At 39.2% G+C, this 18,502-nt stretch overlaps 1 protein-coding gene across 1 annotated transcript in view; it reads right to left on the bottom strand.

Moving 5' to 3' along the window:
* MRPS27 (mitochondrial ribosomal protein S27) overlaps nt 1-18,502 on the bottom strand; it is an 87,717-nt gene that overhangs the window by 12,500 nt on the left and 56,715 nt on the right. The window contains exons 5-6 of the mRNA XM_044267412.1: nt 6,480-6,594; nt 1,644-1,722 (exon numbers count right to left, since the gene is read on the bottom strand). Coding sequence (XP_044123347.1) covers nt 1,644-1,722; nt 6,480-6,594 — 194 coding nt within the window. The remainder of the gene's footprint in view (nt 1-1,643; nt 1,723-6,479; nt 6,595-18,502) is intronic.

Below are 18,502 nucleotides of genomic sequence, written 5' to 3'. Positions count from 1 at the left end.
AAAATCTGGTTTTTCAATTGTTCATTACAGAATCCAAAATTATACATGAAAAATATATCAACTTACTTTATCTTTTATTTATATTCTGCATTTCATTCAGCTTGGGAAGTGAAATTAGATTACCCTGTACAATCAATTATCTTTTCCTCCATATTCACTTTTGTGAATATCCTATCCTATTAACAATAAAAAGTATACTTTCTAAATTTTTGCCATAAATGATAATAATCTTCATTAAAACTTTATTTTTAGAAATCCTCAATATTAAATATTTACTCTGCATTTAGGGAAAAAAAGTCCTTTGATCCTTCTAACATGCCCTTTAAAGAGAGAGGGCAGGGAGAAAACTACTTCGAATAATTCTCCAATGATACACTATTAAATCTGATGTTCATGGAGCATAGATTTGGTTAACACAGAAAAGCCAATCCTCTTTCGCTTGAATTCAGGAAATGTAGGTTTAAGACTGAATAAGAAATAGACAAGAAGGGATAACTGACATTTCAAAAAATAATATACAGCACATATTCTTTGGCATCAACAACTGCAAGTCTTTTGAGAGAGACGATAAAGCAGATATTCAGAGTAGACAAAGGGGAGAGGTGGCCACACTCATGGAAGGAATGCCCTGTCCCTAGCCTAAGCACTGAGTATGGATGCAGTGGGAAAGGCCACTGGTGCTGGTGTGCAGGGACGAGGGGATGGAACCCGATGGCAGGAATCTCAGATGTTATAAATGCATAAATGCCCACCAGTCTATATCCACCTTCCTGAGGTACTGACTACTAACATAGCTCCCCTGTGGGTAACATAGTACTAACATACCTACTAAAAGAGTTCCATTGTGGCTCCTCAGTACCAAGCCTGAGGATAATATGGGGGAAAGGGAAAGCCAGGTGTATCTTTACACAGTAGCAAGGCTCCTCTTTCCCTTCTCACTATTGGCACAGCCCCCAAGTAGAAGCATGCTGTCATATGATTCCCTAACCCATGGACACTGGCTGGACATTGGGCCCCCTGACTCCTCTGTACAGTCTACTGCAATCTCCATCTTTCCTTGGACTCCCTTATTGTAGTCGAAGTAAAGAGTCACTTCTAATTAACTGCATAGGCTCAAGAAATTTGGGGGGTAAAGAGACCTCAGAGATTACCTACCCACTAATTTTACAGATGAGGAAACAAGAGACTGGGAAGGTAAAAGGACTTTTCTTCATAGCAAGAGTACTACTCTTCCCAGAAAATCAAGTGATTTTCTAGTCTATTTCATACAGAATAACAACTGTGTCTTAAACTAAACAAAGTTAGCAAATGGTATTTTTTTTAAAAGAGTCAAGCTAATAATCGCATTACTACAATCTTAACCAGCCATGGCTGCTCAAGCAGGTTTATTGCTTAACTAAATTCTCTGTCCTTTGTACAAGGAGGCAGGAACAAAAAAACTTGAGAAACTGAGTGGAAAAAAACCTGGATACGATTGTCGTATCTGGCCAAATGGTATGGTAAATCAACTATGCATCTATTTCTAACAGAAAGACTGATCCAAAGAGACGTCATTATGAAACAAAATAAGCGAAATTGCCCATACTTACTTTCCTTTAGAAGATGAAGCCCCATTATAAAAGGACCCCGGTTTGGTTTCTTACCTTTGTAATTTTCTTTCTTTATGAAATAATCCATCAGTAAATTGAATGTAAAGTTATCTGGAAAAATTCCATACTGGACCTGGAATGGTAATGAAAATAAAAGGAAAATAAGAGAAAAATATCCACTTTCGCTCAGTTCATAATATATGCCTATGCATTATTCATGACAAAACTTGCCACCATTAGCTTTAAGATATTTGCCTATCATTTTACAGCATCTGTGACAGTGAAATAGAAGATGTGACTCGTGAGGTTTGGTAATTGGAACTTGGTCAGGGTAAGAAAGTTGTGAGTGGGTGTATAACACAAGACAACTGATATGTGAAAAATAAAGCTCAACTGTAGTATCTTATCAAGGCTAAAAAAAAAACCCCTGAAAATGAAAAAAAAAAAAACCAAAAAACAAAAAACAAAAATAAAAACAAAAAATAATAAGCTCCCCCACTCCTGATACTCCACTGATTTAGCAATTCTTTTTATAAGGTAAGTATGTCAATGCAAAAATGGACTCTCATGAGAAAGTACACATTAACACATTATGTTCTGGTTTTTATTTTTTTTCTCCAACTTTATTGATTATAAATTGACAAACAACGTCATGTAAGTTTAAGGGGTACAACATGATGATTTTATTTTATTTATTTATTTTAAGATTTTATGTATTTATTTGACAGAGAGAAATCACAAGTAGACAGAGAGGCAGGCAGAGAGAGAGAGGGAAGCAGGCTCCCTGCTGAGCAGAGAGCCTGATGCGGGACTCGATCCCAGGACCCTGAGATCATGACCTGAGCCGAAGGCAGCGGCTCAACCCACTGAGCCACCCAGGCGCCCCGATGATTTTCTTTTTTATCTGAGAAAGGGAGACAGTGAGAAAGAGCACTAGCAGGGAGGAGAGGGAAACACAGTCTCCCTGGGAGCAGGAGCCTGATGCGGTGCTCGACCCCAGGACCCTGAGCTGAAGACAGACACTTAACTGACTGAGCCACCAGGCAACCTGAATTTGGCTTTTTTTTTTTTTTCCCACCTGTGAGATCATAGGGTATCTGTATTTTTCTAATTTATGTCACTTAGCATAATGACCTTAAAGTTCATTCATGTTGTCACAAATGACAAGACCTTCATTTAAATGGCTGAATAATATTCCACTGCATACATATATACCACATTTTCTTTATCCATCATCTATCAATGGACACTTGGGTTGCTTCCAGGGTTGATTATTGTGAATAACTCTGCAGTGAACACAGGGGTGCATATATCTCTTTGATATCCTATTTTCATTTCCTTTGGATATATACCAGAAGTGGGATTTCTGGATCATATGGAAGTTCTCCTTTTTATTTCCTGAGGAATCTCCATACTGTTTTCCATAGTGGCTGCACCAATGTGCATTTCCATCAACAGGGCACAAGGCTTCTCTCTCTCTCTTTCTCTCTCTCTCTTTTTTTTTTTTTGATTATTTATTTATTTATTTGACAGACAGGCAGAGAGAGAGAGAAGCAGGCTCCCTGTGAACAGAGAGTCCAATGTGGGGCTCGATCCCAGGACCCTGGGATCATGACCTGAGCCAAAGGCAGAGGGTTTAACCCACTGAGCCATCCAGGCGTCCAAGGCTTCTCTTTTTGCCACAATCACACCAGCATTTGTTTTTTCTTGCCCCTTAGACTGGTTTTTAAAGAATTTAGAAATATTCCAACAAAATATTACTGAGTTCCTGTTCATGAGCAGCTAAGTATTTGAGAATCCATGTTTCCCAAAATGTGGACCCTTTAGCACTGCCTCAGAATTCTCTAGGAGTGTTTTTAAAAAAGTAGATTTCTGGGGCACCTGGGTGGCTCAGATGCTTAAGTGTTTAACTCTTAGTTTTGGCTGAGGTCAAGATCTCAAGGATGTGAGATTGTGCCCCAAGTTAGGCTCCACGCTCAGTATGGAATCTGCTTGGCATTCTCTCCCTTTCTCTCTCCCACCTCCTGTCCTTCTGGTCACTTTCTCCCTCTCTCTCTAAAATAAAATCTTTTAAAAAAAGGAAAAAAATGCAGATTGCTAAACCTCAGACTTATAGAATCAGAATCTCTGGGAACAGGGCACATAAACCTGACGTTTTAGTGACCTTTCTATGTCATTTTCATGCACAATCATGTTTGACTAATAATGATCTATCTAGACTGTGATTATATTTTTGTTTTAAATTCTTACTTGAGTAGGATTAACTACCACCCCCAACCCTGCCCCATTCTTCCTCCACCAGCCACCAGAAACACCTGAGGAATTGTTTTCAACTGATACACACCCTCGGGGAGAGTCTGACAGTCCTAACACCCCAGTTACGAATCACTGATGAATTGAGTTCCTATTACATTAGGCAGTATGGGATGCCTTAGATGTGCTGAAATGGAAAAAGGGTTTAGAAGCGATTGTTTTAAAGGTTGTGGCTCATGGGCAGTTTCTATATTTCTCAAAGCTGTCATCCAAATCAGCACTAATCCCCAGGGGCAGGGCAAAACCAAAATATTTTAGAATGATAAAACATTAAAGCTGGAAGGAGCCTTAAAAATCAACCACTCAGTGGGGCACCTGGGTGGCTCAGTAGGTTGGGATGCTATCTTCAGCTCCGGTCATGGTCTCAGGTCCTGGGATTGAGCCCCACGTCAGGCTCTCTGCTCAGTGGGGAGCCTGCTTCTCTCTCTTTCTCTCTGCCTGCCTCTCTGCCTACTTGAGATCTTTCTCTGTCAAATAAATAAATAAATAAATAAATCTTAAAAAAAAAGAAAAAAATCAACCACTCAGTGATTCTCAGCCCTGGTTGCAAATGAGAATCAGCGGGAGAGCTTTAAAAAGATATGGTGAGACCCCTGGGGATAAAAATATATGTTTATAAAAAATAAAAAAAAATTAAAAAAAAAAAAGATATGGTGAGGGATGAAGAGGACAGAGCACAAAGGATTTTAGGGGCAGTGAAACAACTGTATGATACAATAATATATACATGACATTTCATATTTGTCCAGGCCCACAGAATGTACACCACCAAGAATGAACCCTAATGTAAACTATGGATTTGGGTGATGTGACAATATAGCTTCATCAATTGTAATAGACAGATCACTCTGGTTGGGGGGCAGTGTTGATAATGGGGGAGGCTGCACATGTGTGGGGCAGGAGCATACAGGAAATTTCTGTATCTTCAGCTCAATTTTGTTGTGAACCTAAAACTGCTCTAAAAAAAAAAAAGTTTATTTAAAAAATTTTTGTTCTGGGGCGCCTGGGTGGCTTAGTTGTTGGGCGTCCGCCTTTGGCTCAGGTCATGATCCCAGGGGTCCTGAAATCGGAACCCCACATCGAGCTCTCTGCTCAGAGGGAAGCCTGCTTCTCCCTCTCTGACTCCCCCTGCTTGTGTTCCCTCTCTTGCTGTCTCTCTCTCTCTCTCAAATAAGTAAATAAAATCTTGAAAAGAAAACAAAAATAAAGCATATTAAAAAAATTTTTTTTTTGTTTTTAATCCATTAAAAAAATGCCAAAAGCCTATGCTCTATAAAGGTTAATTAAATGAAAATCTTGGGGGTAGAGAAAAACAACTCTAAAATTTTAAAGAGTCTTGTGTGATTCTAATGCAGAGCCAGTGTTGGAAATCACTGATTAGTACAACTCACTTGACTTAGAGTTGAAAAAACTAAGACCTAGATGGGTAAAATTATTTGCTTGAAATTATGGGCAACTGGTGGAACTTATGAGATTATAGCCTGGGTCTTCTGATTCTTGTCCAGTGTTCTTTCCACCAAAAGACTCGGAACAGCAGAAAATCAGATAAACTTTTATGCCTTTCTAGACACTTTCTGTTTTGTTTTCAAAGAAATATTCCGTGAATATAATCTGTGTCATTAAACTCTGAACTAATGAGAATAGGATTTGATCCATTCTTTCCTCTGGGGCTTAATATTAAATTTCTCAGTAAACATATTTATATGCATTATTCAATTATAAGCTTCCTGAGGGCAAGGAAAGGATATGTTCATTTTTATAGACATTGCTACACCCAATGCAATTTCACACACACATACACACACACACACACACACACACATACACAAACTGTCTGCAATGTATGTTAAGCTGAATTGGGCCCAATTCACAGAAAAAAATAAATTATGGTGTCCTTTTGAGTTCTAACATACAATGTTCAGTGGCACTATGAAGATAATATGTTTGCACAGAAATATTGTTAAAAATCCCTTTGAGTCAAATAGGGTCATAGCTTGAGACTTACAAAAATAACATTCACAATTTTTGCTTATTTTGTACTTTATTTCATACTATAAAGATAATGAAGACTCACCCTCGGTGGAATGTAACATTCAGAAAAACCCTAATCATAGGGGACTCTGGGGATCGAGGAAAGGAATCAAGGAATTCAGCAGATGTGTTTTGAGTAACCTAGGAAATATTTGTCTTTAAAAACTGTGTAAGATAGTCTGAATATGCTGGAGATCACATTCCAGCAAAACGGTCATGTCTTTGTCCCTAAACATCAACAAAGGGAACCAGGCAAGAAATCCATACTTTAGGGATCAAGAATGAACCACCAGTGCAAAATTCTTGTGACTAAACTTCCTTTTGCTTTTAGTTGTCATTTTCCAGTCACTAGGTGTGGAAAAACAGCAGCTAGGGAATTTTTATATTTGACCATTGATTAACTTATAGTCAATTCCATTCAAAAAAGGATATCTGGGAGCAAACAGATATCCGAAGTTATTTATTGTCTTAGTCTTTGCTATACTATAATAGGCATTAACATCTAAACTCAGGAAAACAAGCTGCAATTACCAGGAAAACACTCACCTTATTTACAAGGGTATATAAGGCTTTGTCCTGTGCACCGTATTTTAGACACTGTCTAATCCAGGTGTGGATAGTCCAATCTCTCAGGTACCAGCAGTTGGGGCTGTGTCGAAATCTAAATAAAGCATAAGAGAGAAAACTGGGGTTAACTCTGAAATGTCAATGCCAAAATGCATCCTCAATCAGGTCCTTCTTGTAGATATTTACCAATGTGCAGTCAGTGTTACCAAAAATCGTAAAGGTCAACAGTCAATAAAAACAGTCAATAAAACCTCTTAACTGTAAAGTATGAAATGGGAAAGAGGAGGCAGAATAATAACAAAACACCCTAAATGCTGCATTCCTTACTTAACGCTTCTTGATGCAACATCTTGTTTTAAAATATAAGATTTATAAAATGATCTGGGTAAAACACGAACCATGGCATTACACAAATACGCATTTCATTAGAAGAGAGATGTGAGGCTGAAGCTGACACTTTTGAAGTTTGAAACAGATGAAGCACAAATGGAGAAAGGAATACCACAGCAACTCTAGAGGGATATCAGTTTTGAGTTATATTGGTATTTCTAATGGCACTTCAGAGAGATCAGGACACTCTTAACTGAACTAAAAGAAAAACCAAAAAAAAAAAAAGCAGAAAAAAATAAAAACGAAGCACAATTAAACATCTAGGTCATCCAGGATTCACGCCCTCCCACTGCCCTCTTCGAAGCTCCATTCTAGCCCATCAGTTTGCCCATCTCCTTTTGTTTCCTGTAGCTGCCCACATGGCTTTACAAAGCCAAAGTAGCCCAAGCTGAGGTGTGTGTGGCAATGGTACCTACAAAGGAATGGAACCCAGAAAGGTATTCTGAGCACTGCTCTTGCCTCAAGTGTGCACACCCTGGTGGTACCCAGGGCTGGGGTGACTCCTTTTGTCTGCAGGTCCCTGCCACAGACTGAGGGAGAGACGAGATGCTGCTGTGAGGGGGGTGGTTAAAGAGCTTTGTCTTCCTTTTTTTGTTTATCTGTTGTGATTGGGACACATCATCAAATGTCATATCATTCAGGGGAGGTTCCCATCTTTTCTTTAATTGTTCAGGAAGCACATTAATCTCCAGACTCTATAAAAATCAAACTGTTTTCTTAAATAAAAGAGGTAAGACAAAAACTTGGAGCAAAAGGATTTTGTGCCATATTTGAGTTGAGGATACAGCTAATACCAGTGTTTTTTAGAAGCTGGTTATTCAATCTGCCACCTGCTATTTCCTGCCATCTGCTATGGGGATAGTCTCCTGCTGAACAGGTTCTCTGCCAAAGTAAAAGCTGAGAAAAAGAGAGGAAGTGTGAAGTAGTATTTAATTTAGGATATTTATTAGTGCCTTGGTGAGAAATTTGGCAAAAACAAGATCTGAAGATGTTTTATGGATACAGAGTCATGTAACCCTCTTTAGACTTCTAAATATCTTACATCTTACTGGAAATTATCTCTCACTCTTTCTTTACAGAATTAACCCTTTAAAAGCAGAAAGAGAGATGGGACACCTGACTGGCTCAGTCAGTGGAGCATGTGACTCTTGATCTTGGGGTCATATATTTGAGCTCCATGTTGGGGGTAGAGCTTACTGAAAGAAATTTAAAAAGCGATACGACTTTTTATAAAAAGGACAGAAAGAGAGAAACATGTCAAATTATGTTCTGGATGAAAATGACCTAGCCAGAGTAAGTCCCTGTATAGGTGCCCAAGATACTAGATCTAAGGAGATCTTCTGCATAGAAGTGAAACAAAATATATCTGTTAATAGTTTGTGCTTTCCCTCACATTTTAAAGTCAACAGTTGAGCTATTTGAGTTCCTCTCCTTATTAATCTGAAACATCTGAGATTTAAAGTGTAATGGCCAATTATTTTAATTTTTAAAATTTTAATTTTTAAAGAGAGAATTCAAGAGAATTACCAGGTGTACTGCCTAAATGAGGGTGATGCTGCTTGCTGGCCTGTAAGCCCTTGCTAGGCAAGGAGGGCCATGCTGCTGGTTCAGCACTGACTCCTCAGTGCCTGACACAGTTGGTGGCCCACAGATTTGCAGCAAATAAAAAAAGAGCTTTGGTCAACAAATGTATAAAATGCTATTATGTGCTGATCCTTTTGCTAACATCTAAGACATATACAAAGAACTGTAAATTTCCTGTTTGGGGCATTTCTAATTTTATTACAAACACCAAGTACACAGACATAGTTCACAACACTATGAGGTAGAACACAGTAAGTGCGAAGGAGATACAGGGCATTGTTAGCTGCTGGGAAATGTACTGGGTAGCAGTGACGGTTAGGTTCCATCCATTTTTTCTTTAAAAACAAATGGAATTAGAAATGCCAATTACCTTCTCTACCCAAGATTATTTTAAACCTAAACCTTATTTTTTTTTTAAAGATTTTATTTATTTGACAGACAGAGATTACAAGTAGACAGAGAGGCAGGCAGAGAGAGGAAGGGAAGCAGGCTCCCCGCTGAGCAGAGAGCCCGAAGTGGGGCTCGAACCCAGGGCCCTTGGGATCATGACCTGAGCCGAAGGCAGAGGCTTTAACCCACTGAGCCACTCTGGTGCCCCGAACCTAACCTTATTTTAAAATCTAATCTTCTGCCTTAGGATGTCTCCAGTGACTACAGAACTTGTGACATTTCTTTCTGATCAACTTTAAAACGAGAGCACCATGACCAAATCCAACCAAACACCCTTTTTATTTACGCTTTAAAGAAAACAAAGATTAATAGGACCTAGGTTTAGACCTTCAGAGTTCAAATTAAAATTTGTTTGAAGTCGTTGTTAATGGTCTGAGGCTAACGTTCATACTCTGGAAGTATGAAGAATAGAACAATTTTATCTTCTCAAAGATCTTGTCTTCTCACACTTGGATTTCTTAGAAGCCTAGAGAGAAAGTTACTCAAGACTTTACACAAGGATCTCAGAACAGCGGTCTTTGAGAGATTTATCAACTGACCCTCAAGGGTCTTTAGTTATGTTCACTGTCTCCCTCATCCTGGAACAGGGCAACTTGGTATGATCTCTGCTCTCTAAGACCTAGGAATCCAGAGACACAAACATGTCTAGGACATGTTCAACTACGTGAGCATATTAAATCAACTTGGGAATACGAGGGAATTACTTACACCGATTTTATGAAATATGCTCCCCAAACTGCAGCTCCTGCACTTCCCAAGCAGGCAGCATACGAACTCCTTTCTAAGTCCTTATCGGTGTTAAAAAAGAAATTAGGACATAAACATATGTGTGTTATCTAGCTGTCTAGAACATAAACAACTCAAGCCATTGAGACAGTAGGGTCCACCCCACTCTGGATAGTGAATTTGAGGACTTTTCTATCAATGACTTTTAAGCAGTTCAAACAGATAAACATGGGCCCTGCTCAGAACTGCCAGTGGTAATATGATATGCAGGTAAGTCTCTGGAAAGGGTACTTGTCTGGAACGATTCTATGCACTGCTGGAGGAGCATTCTCCCGTTCAGCCAGGAGAAAGGCAAAGACATAAGAACACAACTAACACATTGATTTTCCAATTTGCCTGCAAACAGACTGGCTTTTGTTCTTGCCTGCTCTGACCACCAGCCTGGCAGATTACAGGCGGCCACTGTCGGAGTCCCCTCTGTGCCCTGTGCCATCAGCTGTTTGCTCACCTCGACAGAAGCTTTATTATTGTCCAGGCCAGCAGGATGCCAAGCTAGGCAAACCTAGGAAAAGATAAACAAATGCAACTCAGATCTCCCCAACAATGCCTGTGCTCATGGAGGCCATGGATATTCGGAGTTTCCAGCTTAAAAAAATATAAGTAAACTTACAACAATTCTAAGGACATGAGAGTATTTCCTGGAGTAAGGACATGAGTATTTCCTGGGAAAAAGAAGGACAGAATGAAGACGTGCACTCTCAACCTCTACCTCTAGTTCTCAAAGTTGATATCCCAAGGCCAAGGACACTCTGTCCACAGTGCTAAGTGGCGTTCCAGGTGAAGACATAACTGGCCTAAGAAGCCAAATCATGGACAATCACATGGCAGGAACTGGGCAGCTTCCTCCCCTCAAAATCAGGCTATATTCAGGACTGCTCAGGGCATTCGCCTGCACCATGGCTCATTCAAGATTAATGCCACCAGGAAGGCAGCAGAGAATCACAGGCTGCAAAACTGACTGGAGGCAGAAGTCTTTGATACCCCAGAGATTTTTGTTTATAGGGGAAGAGAGGTTATATTAAAGAAGCCAAGAGTGAAAAGCAAAACACCAGAGACTTACTGTGATTACACAAATGGTACTTTACTGTGTGAAAAAGTCACATGGTATATCCTATCTGTAATCAATTTCATCATTTCATTGAAAAAAAAAAAAATAAAGGGGGGAAACAGCCTTTTCTCCACAGGGTTCATCTAAAGGTTACTGCTGAAGGCAAAAGCGACGATGTTCATCAGCTCTTCAGTACAGCAAGTAAATGTGCTTCCGGCTGGGCAGGGCTGATGCACAGATGCCAGAGCCTGGAGCTCAGCGGCTCCACCATTTCGCTGCAGCACTGGCTCTTCCATATGAATGAGCAAGCTTTCCACAACGTTTATCTGATTATGAGAGCCACCAGCCTTAAACATACACATGCAGTTTCCCCTCCTCCCTAGTGAATTCTGTATCCTGTGGCAACAGGCTTTCCAGATGGAAACCTCAGCTTCTGGGCTGGGCGGGCACAAATGGAGGCGAGTGAGGGGCCAGGGTGAAGAGAGGAAAGAAAGAGTGCCAAGAAGAAAATACAGCTGGCTCCAAAGCCTGTCGTGTGGACTGGGACTCTTATCAGTGAAGCAAAGTGTGTAATTATTAAAAGGTCTGAGCACTTCCCTGAACTAGAACCAAAGGGTAAAATAAAAGGGTGTCCTGTGACTATTTAAGCCAGAATCTGATTCAATCACTGCTAATGACTTTCTCATTCTAAAAGGATAATTAGTTTCTTTTGCAAACTTTTGGAAATTCTGCTTTCGTCAATTATTAATTGCACCCCCAAACCCATAAAGAAAATCAAGTTTTGATAATTTTCTAATGACTATTATTTTTTTGCCAACTGTTTAAAAAGGGGGTAGGGTCTAATATAGGAACTGATAATAGAGACACAGTACTGTAGATTTTAAATCTCTTCCCTGCTTGAGATCCCAGAGTCTTAATTCTTTATAAAGGAACTTCAGTTAATTTTAACTTTCAGCAAACATGTTCCAAGTGTACACTAAGAGAAGCACCAGGAACAATAATCTGGTCTGAAATGCTCCTCCCTCAAATGGCCAACCAGTTTGGGCTCAACCACTGCCAGAGAATTCATTATCTCCTTCACGAAGCAGATAAAAAAGATTTTTTTTTAAAGTTCTAATACTTCACTTTTGTGAAGGACAGGCTTACAGGAACAGTAAAATTCATACTTTTCAATGTATGGGTCTGTAAGTTTTGACAAACCCAGTTGCGCAATTACCACTACAATCAATATGGAAGAACAGTTCTGTTACCCCTACAAACTCCATAATGTCTCCTTTGTCGTTAACCTCTCTACGGTTTACTGGTCAAGTTAAGCCAATTTTATATAGACAATCTCCTCAAGTCTTTTTCTAACCCCACAGTGATTAATTTATGAGAGGAAAGCAAATATGGTAATAAAACTACAATTTCTATCAGTTAGTTTATAATTCATATCCTGCCAATTTCCAAAAAGAATTTGAAAAAATTAAAACCCAGTTTGCGTAAGACCTTCTGGTATCCTTGTTTGCCATTCTAAAAAGGGTGATAAGTAAGTGGATTTTTGGTAGAGAATAACACAGACATAGAATTTTGCAAATGTGAAGTGCTAAATAAATGCAGTATAATAACACATTTTTTGAAGTGAAGATGGATAACAGAGGGACTCGTTAGGTATCAAAGTCAAAGTCTAAATTTGTCAGACTCGGGGCTTAAAAATGAGGTCATTAGCATTTCACCTGGAAACACAGTGGTATGACATATCAGAAAGTAGGAGAAGTACTCCATTTTCCATGTCCTCTCATGGAATAGGAAAAAAGCAACGACAAGATAATTATGGCCCCAAATTCTTATCTCTTTCCCTTCTCTCTGACCTGGTTATTGTTTTGCCAGATCGGCCTTTCTCAATCTAGGAAACATATTTTTTATTCATGACGTACATACCAAATAGCTACCCTGTGCCACGTGATCTGTATTCTTATCCTATTGGGTCTAACACAATTTCCTAGAACTCCAATCTTAAAAATGACATCTCCCCCTTTCTGATGCAGATAGAACACTTACAGACTGGCTATGTTCTGCTGTTCTTTCTCTTAAGGTATTTTAAAGGTAAGGAGCCAACCAGAATGAGACCAAATGTTCTTTGTCTGAATCCTGGAACACCATTTTTATTAGCCTCCAAAAGGTGATGCGTATGGATGACAGGAGGATTATTTGTGGGAGAATGGGACAAGAAAATATATTTACAGTGATTGCTGGGTGCTTCCTTGCTTGCGATGGTCCTACAAGCAGAAAATGGCTGTCTTTGTGGCCAACAATTCACCTGCCAGTGAAACTGCACCCAGAAGCACCTGGTGGGGCTCCTCAGCTACTTTACAGCTGGACACACAGGTTAGCTTCACTCCTGAGACACCATCACTGGTGGGCAAGGTGAGGCTAAGGGGAGGAAGAGGAAGTTCTTTTAGGAAGGAACAGGAAGTTGAGGAAAACTGGATCTTGGGACCAGTCCTATTTATAAAAGCCCATAAAGTTGTGGGAACTGGCTTGGTTTAGGCAGAGATAAGGGAAATATTTTTGGTTTTCGGAAGGAAATCTATGAGCAATAAATGAGCCAGTTTTAAAAAGATGCAAATATTGCCTGATGTCTTCTATAGTTTGGCTAGGAACTTAAGAAAAACTTCTGCAAAATCATGAATAATACAATGACTAAGACAGGAAAATCACATTTATTTACTAGTCACTGGCAGGGGGTACATATGAATAGTTCTGAGGAAGGGGAAGGTGAGAAACAAAATGGAGAAAAACAAAGGCATAGAAATAAGAATTTCTAAAGTATTCTTGGCTTAGTAAAGTTGTCAGGATTAAGTCTGCCACAAAAGAAATGAGCAGGCAAAGGCCCCTGGCCCAGGGGATGAAGCACACCAGCAGAAAAGCCTGGAAGAATAAAGCTGATGTTGAACAGATTTATATGTGTTTTTGTGTGAGGTGATGGATTTCTTCAGGGATATTTCTGAGGGAAGAGAAGCTCAGCACTAATCTGGGTTTCTTAAGAACCAGATTTTCTTTTTAATGAAGAAAAAAAGCAACTCCGTGTTTTAAACATTCTGATTCTCTAATACATGGAAAAGTTAAATTCCCTAAGATTCTCTGTTTATATCAAAAGGTAATGTTGGATTTACTGCAGTTATAAACCCAAGTTCATAGCTAGTTTTTATTTCTGTAACTCCGCAGACTTCCCTATATTGCTTTTAATCTCATAAGGTAGGAGAGAACTTTTCTATCCTTTCGTGTCCTGTAATAGTAGGTGTCTGATGATTTGGCGACAGTGGCTAGGCCTGCTCAGAATGTATAAATCCCAATAATGTATGTTGAAAACATGAGTACTGTTTATAATGAAACAGTAATCCATTTCCAGTTTTGAAATTCATCTTGCCTATAAACAGATGAGGCCAGGAGAAAATGTTACCTCTTTTTATAAAAAGTTGGAGGAGACTAGAGATGGGAGAGATGTGGAATAATGTGGTCATTCTGAAAAGCCACCTACTCCTTACTTCCTCTGCCTCCACTTTCCTTCCCATCAAAAAGATCCAAGGATCTTTTTGCAGTATAGTAAGTTCAGGAAAAGATAACCTGAAGGGAGAGGGAAACCACAAGTATGAGGACAGAAGACAGAATACATGGGTTCAAAGAACTCCCCTAACAAGTTCTAAACCACGAAACTTAAGATACCTCAAGTGTCTTAAGGAGACTCTGAAAACCATCTAGGCCAAGTAAACTGGGGATAGGGGAAGGAAGAAAGCTCATACACAATTACAGAATCTATAATTTAGTGCTGGTAGGGACCTTCAAAAGCCACTCTGTTCTCTGAACTATTTATTGAGAAGTTACTGTTTTTACCAAGCCCTGTACTGAGTGATATGAGATTGTCATATCACTCATTCCTCTATCGATGAAAAATCTTGGTGTTTATTGAGATGAAAAGATTTGGTCTGTAACAGGACCTAAACTAGACTCTTCACTCTTATTATTCCACCAATGCTTCTCAATTATTTTATTTGTAGGACATCTTTACAAAGCATCTCTGGGGGTACCTGGGTGGCTTAGTCAGTTAAGCAACCGACTCTTCATTTTGGCTCAGGTCATGATCTCAGGTTCCTGGGATCAAGTCCCAGTGCTTGGGGCGGGGGGAGTCTGCTTCTCCCTTTCCCTCATCCCTCCCCCTTCTCATCATCTCTCTCTCTCAAATAAATAAAATCTTTATTTTTAAGGTTATTTTTTCAGTATTTTATTTATTTGTCAGAAAGAAAGAAAGAGAGAGGAGGGAACACAAGCAGAGGAAGCAGCTGACAGAAGAAGAAGCAGGCTCCCTGCTGAGCAAGAAGACTGATGTGGGACTTAATGCCAGACTCCTCGGATCATGACCTGAGCTGAAGGCAGACAATTAACCAACTGAGCCACCCAGGTGTCCCTCAAATAAATGTTAAAAATAAATAAATAAAATAAAAGGAAATAAAAAGGCATCCCTGCAGTTTGACAAAGGTCTCTAACATACTGAAAAAATAAATAACATCTTTTAAACTCTTAAAAGATGTTATTTAAGAAAAGATGTTATTTATTTGAGACAGAGCATGTGAACACATGCACACAAAAGTAGGGACAGGGGCGTGGGCAGAGGGACAAGGGGAGAGAGAGAATCTCAAGCAGACTCCCAGCTGAGTGTGGAGCCCAACACAGGGGTTGATCTCATGACCCTGAGATCATGACCTTAGCTGAAATTAAGAGTCAGACACTCAACTGACGGAGACACCCAACTCCCCAAATAACATCTTTTCTAAATTTAGAAGCAGAATTCAGAGAAAAATACTCAAACTGTAAAACAGTTTTGGAACTGCCCTGAACTAGCTGTGTGACTTTGGAAAGTTACTTGATCCTTCAGGATTTAAATTCCTGTAACTAAAATGAAGAGGTAGGATTATCTGGATCATGAACTCACATGGCCACAGGGGCCCTTCAGTTAACAGAAATGCACCAAGAACCATGTGAGACAACAGAACAGCAAAGCTGTTCATAATGATCAAGCAAAGTAGCTACTATTTTTACAAACATACAATATGAGCCAAATAAGATACACTAGAACTGTGGACTGGACCCAGACCTCCTGAAACTCTTCTGGCTCTTAAGTGTAATGACTCTGTGGAATAATACACTTAATCCACTCATTAAAATGTCAGTCATTTACACATTTCTAATACACCAGAAAAATAGGCAGTGATACAAATAAGTGAAAAACAAGGAAAAACAAGCAATCATTCAGCCCACAGCTGATTCAGCTCTTTTCCACTATCCTCCACTCCCCTACCAGCTGAACATCATTTTATCCAGTTTGGGCAGTCAATATAAATTATTATGGGGGCAGTACACCTTGCAAAGTGGCCTCTAAAATTACAAGATGAAATGATAAAACCACTAAAGTTGAACTTAAGGTCCCGAAAGTAGATTTTAGTTAGAGATCAAGTTCTGCAGGAAATAAAGTTTTCAGCAATTAACCCCTCCACTAGTATTTTCTACTCTATTTTTATTTGACAGAGAGAGATGACAAGTAGGCAGAGAGGCAGGCAGAGAGAGAGAGAGGAGGAAACAGGCTCTCTGTTGAGCAGAGAGCCCGACGCGGGACTCGATCCCAGGACCCTGAGATCATGACCTGAGCCGAAGGCAGCGGCTTAACCCACTGAGCCACCCAGGCGCCCAGATTTTTCTTTTTTCTTTTTTTTAAGATTTTAGTATTTTCTACTCTAATGAATACTTATGTTCAGTTTATATCTAGAGTCAGCCATCCAAAGCAAATTTCCTATACAACACAGATTGTTTTGTATGTTGCTACTTTCTCCTACTCCTTAAATAATTCCTGCTAAGCAGTCATAACTACCCAATCAATTCATTAACTAGTTTTGGTATCAAACCCCTATGGTCTGGTTATTTCTATGGCAGAAACAGTGAAACCCTTTAAAAAAGGGGGAGTGAAAAGGGGGTGATGATAGGGATACTAAGTTGCTTGCCACTTTCTGGAACCATAAAAGGACACAATCAATTTTTATAGCTGAAAAGAAAAGAAATTTGAAAAACCGAGATTTAGATTTGTCAGTGCAACTGGTTTTCAGGAAGCCTATTAATTTAGGAAGCCTATTATTTTAACGCTTATTAAAAAAAAAAAAAAAACCCACCCTTATTTATATATGAAGGTAGAAAAATTAAGGTGACCTTTCCTTTTTCTTGTGCTGTCAAATGGTTAAAATCAGGATGACTACATTTATTAAGCAGGTCCCTTATATAGCTTGGGCTAGCCCTGCCATATTAAAACCAACTTAAAACCCAAAACCCAAAAACCAAAACCTGAGTATTTTAAATTCTACAGACAAACATAATATACTAAGAAAATGCTTAAGAATATCCAAATACAAACTTTATTCCATAGGAATGCTATGGGTCTGAGATAACTCCTTTTAATATGATAATCCTAAGAAAGAACGATTACAAATTTTCAACAGCAAAGAGCTAATTCTTTAGTAATACACTAAATACAAGGATCTGGGTTCAACTGTTACGGCTGGCAAATCTTCCATAAAACCACCATGCTACAGCTAAACAAAAGCTCTCAGGCTGGCCCAAAAGGAGGGAATGAATAATTTGAAAAACATCTTTATTCCCTTAGAAAATTTTTTAAAATGTCTGAAAGTGCTGGGAGAGCTGTCTCAATGTGACTGCAGGCAGCTCTCCAAAGTCCCTCTGCTTCTCTAACTATGAGTCATAGGGAGAGGAGAGAGCATCTTGGCAAAGAGACAGTCTTTCCTCTTTGGTTCCACCCTCTTGTCCCTTTTATTTTATTATAAAAAAAAAAAAGTTTTGATAGATAATAGTTAAATAGATTCCAGAGAGGCTTAACTAAAGAATTTTGAACACCAGGGAGGCCAAATATCATTGTAGGAGTCTCTATTGTTTGCCATTGTGAGCCACAGACACAGGGAAGCATCTTCTGCATCCTAAAAAGGGCTGGTCCCATTGATCATGTGTCAGATCATGATTGTGCTTTGTGGGAGAGGAGAGAGAAATGAACTATGAAAATACCTCCGCTTCCCAAGCTTCAGAAACATCATTAGCTCATATGCTGGACGATTACAGCGAGCTGGAAGGGGTAGGAGCATGTCCTTTATGAGTGCACATTAAATGGAATTTCAACAGCAGTAGCTGGAGGCCATCCATCTGTACATGGCTGCTACAATGCGTGCAGCCTTCAGTCAACAGACATAATTTTTCCTTCCCTAATTTTACACAAAAAAGCAAGAGAGCTAGTTTTTGTTGTTGTTTGTTTGTTTTTAATAAAAAGAGAGCAACATTAAGGAAAAGCTGAATGTTGAACTAGAGAGAGAAGAGTTTTACTTGGGGACCTACATGGAGTCACTTATTATAACAGAATGGAGCATTTGGTGTTGGCAAAGCTCTTCTCTTCTGCATGTGCTCATCCACCAACCTACCATGAATCAAGATGGTACGCTGGGCACTAAGTGACAGAGATAAACACACATACTTGTTGGCTTCCGTGACATTAGACTGGGATTATCAAAACACAAATATTTTGTGAGCATCTAAAATAAGCTTAGGTTAATTCAATACTATCAATGAAAACCATCATTTACTTAACACTGATTATTTCTTAACACCCTGGTACTAAATTTTTAAAAACTGGCTCTCAGAAGAGAAGTGAATCCAACCT

The sequence above is a fragment of the Neovison vison genome, chromosome 1 (genome assembly GCF_020171115.1).
Source record: "Neovison vison isolate M4711 chromosome 1, ASM_NN_V1, whole genome shotgun sequence".
NCBI lineage: Eukaryota > Metazoa > Chordata > Mammalia > Carnivora > Mustelidae > Neogale > Neogale vison.
Note: the sequence above shows the minus strand (reverse complement) of the source record. Positions and strands in the feature narration are given on the sequence as shown.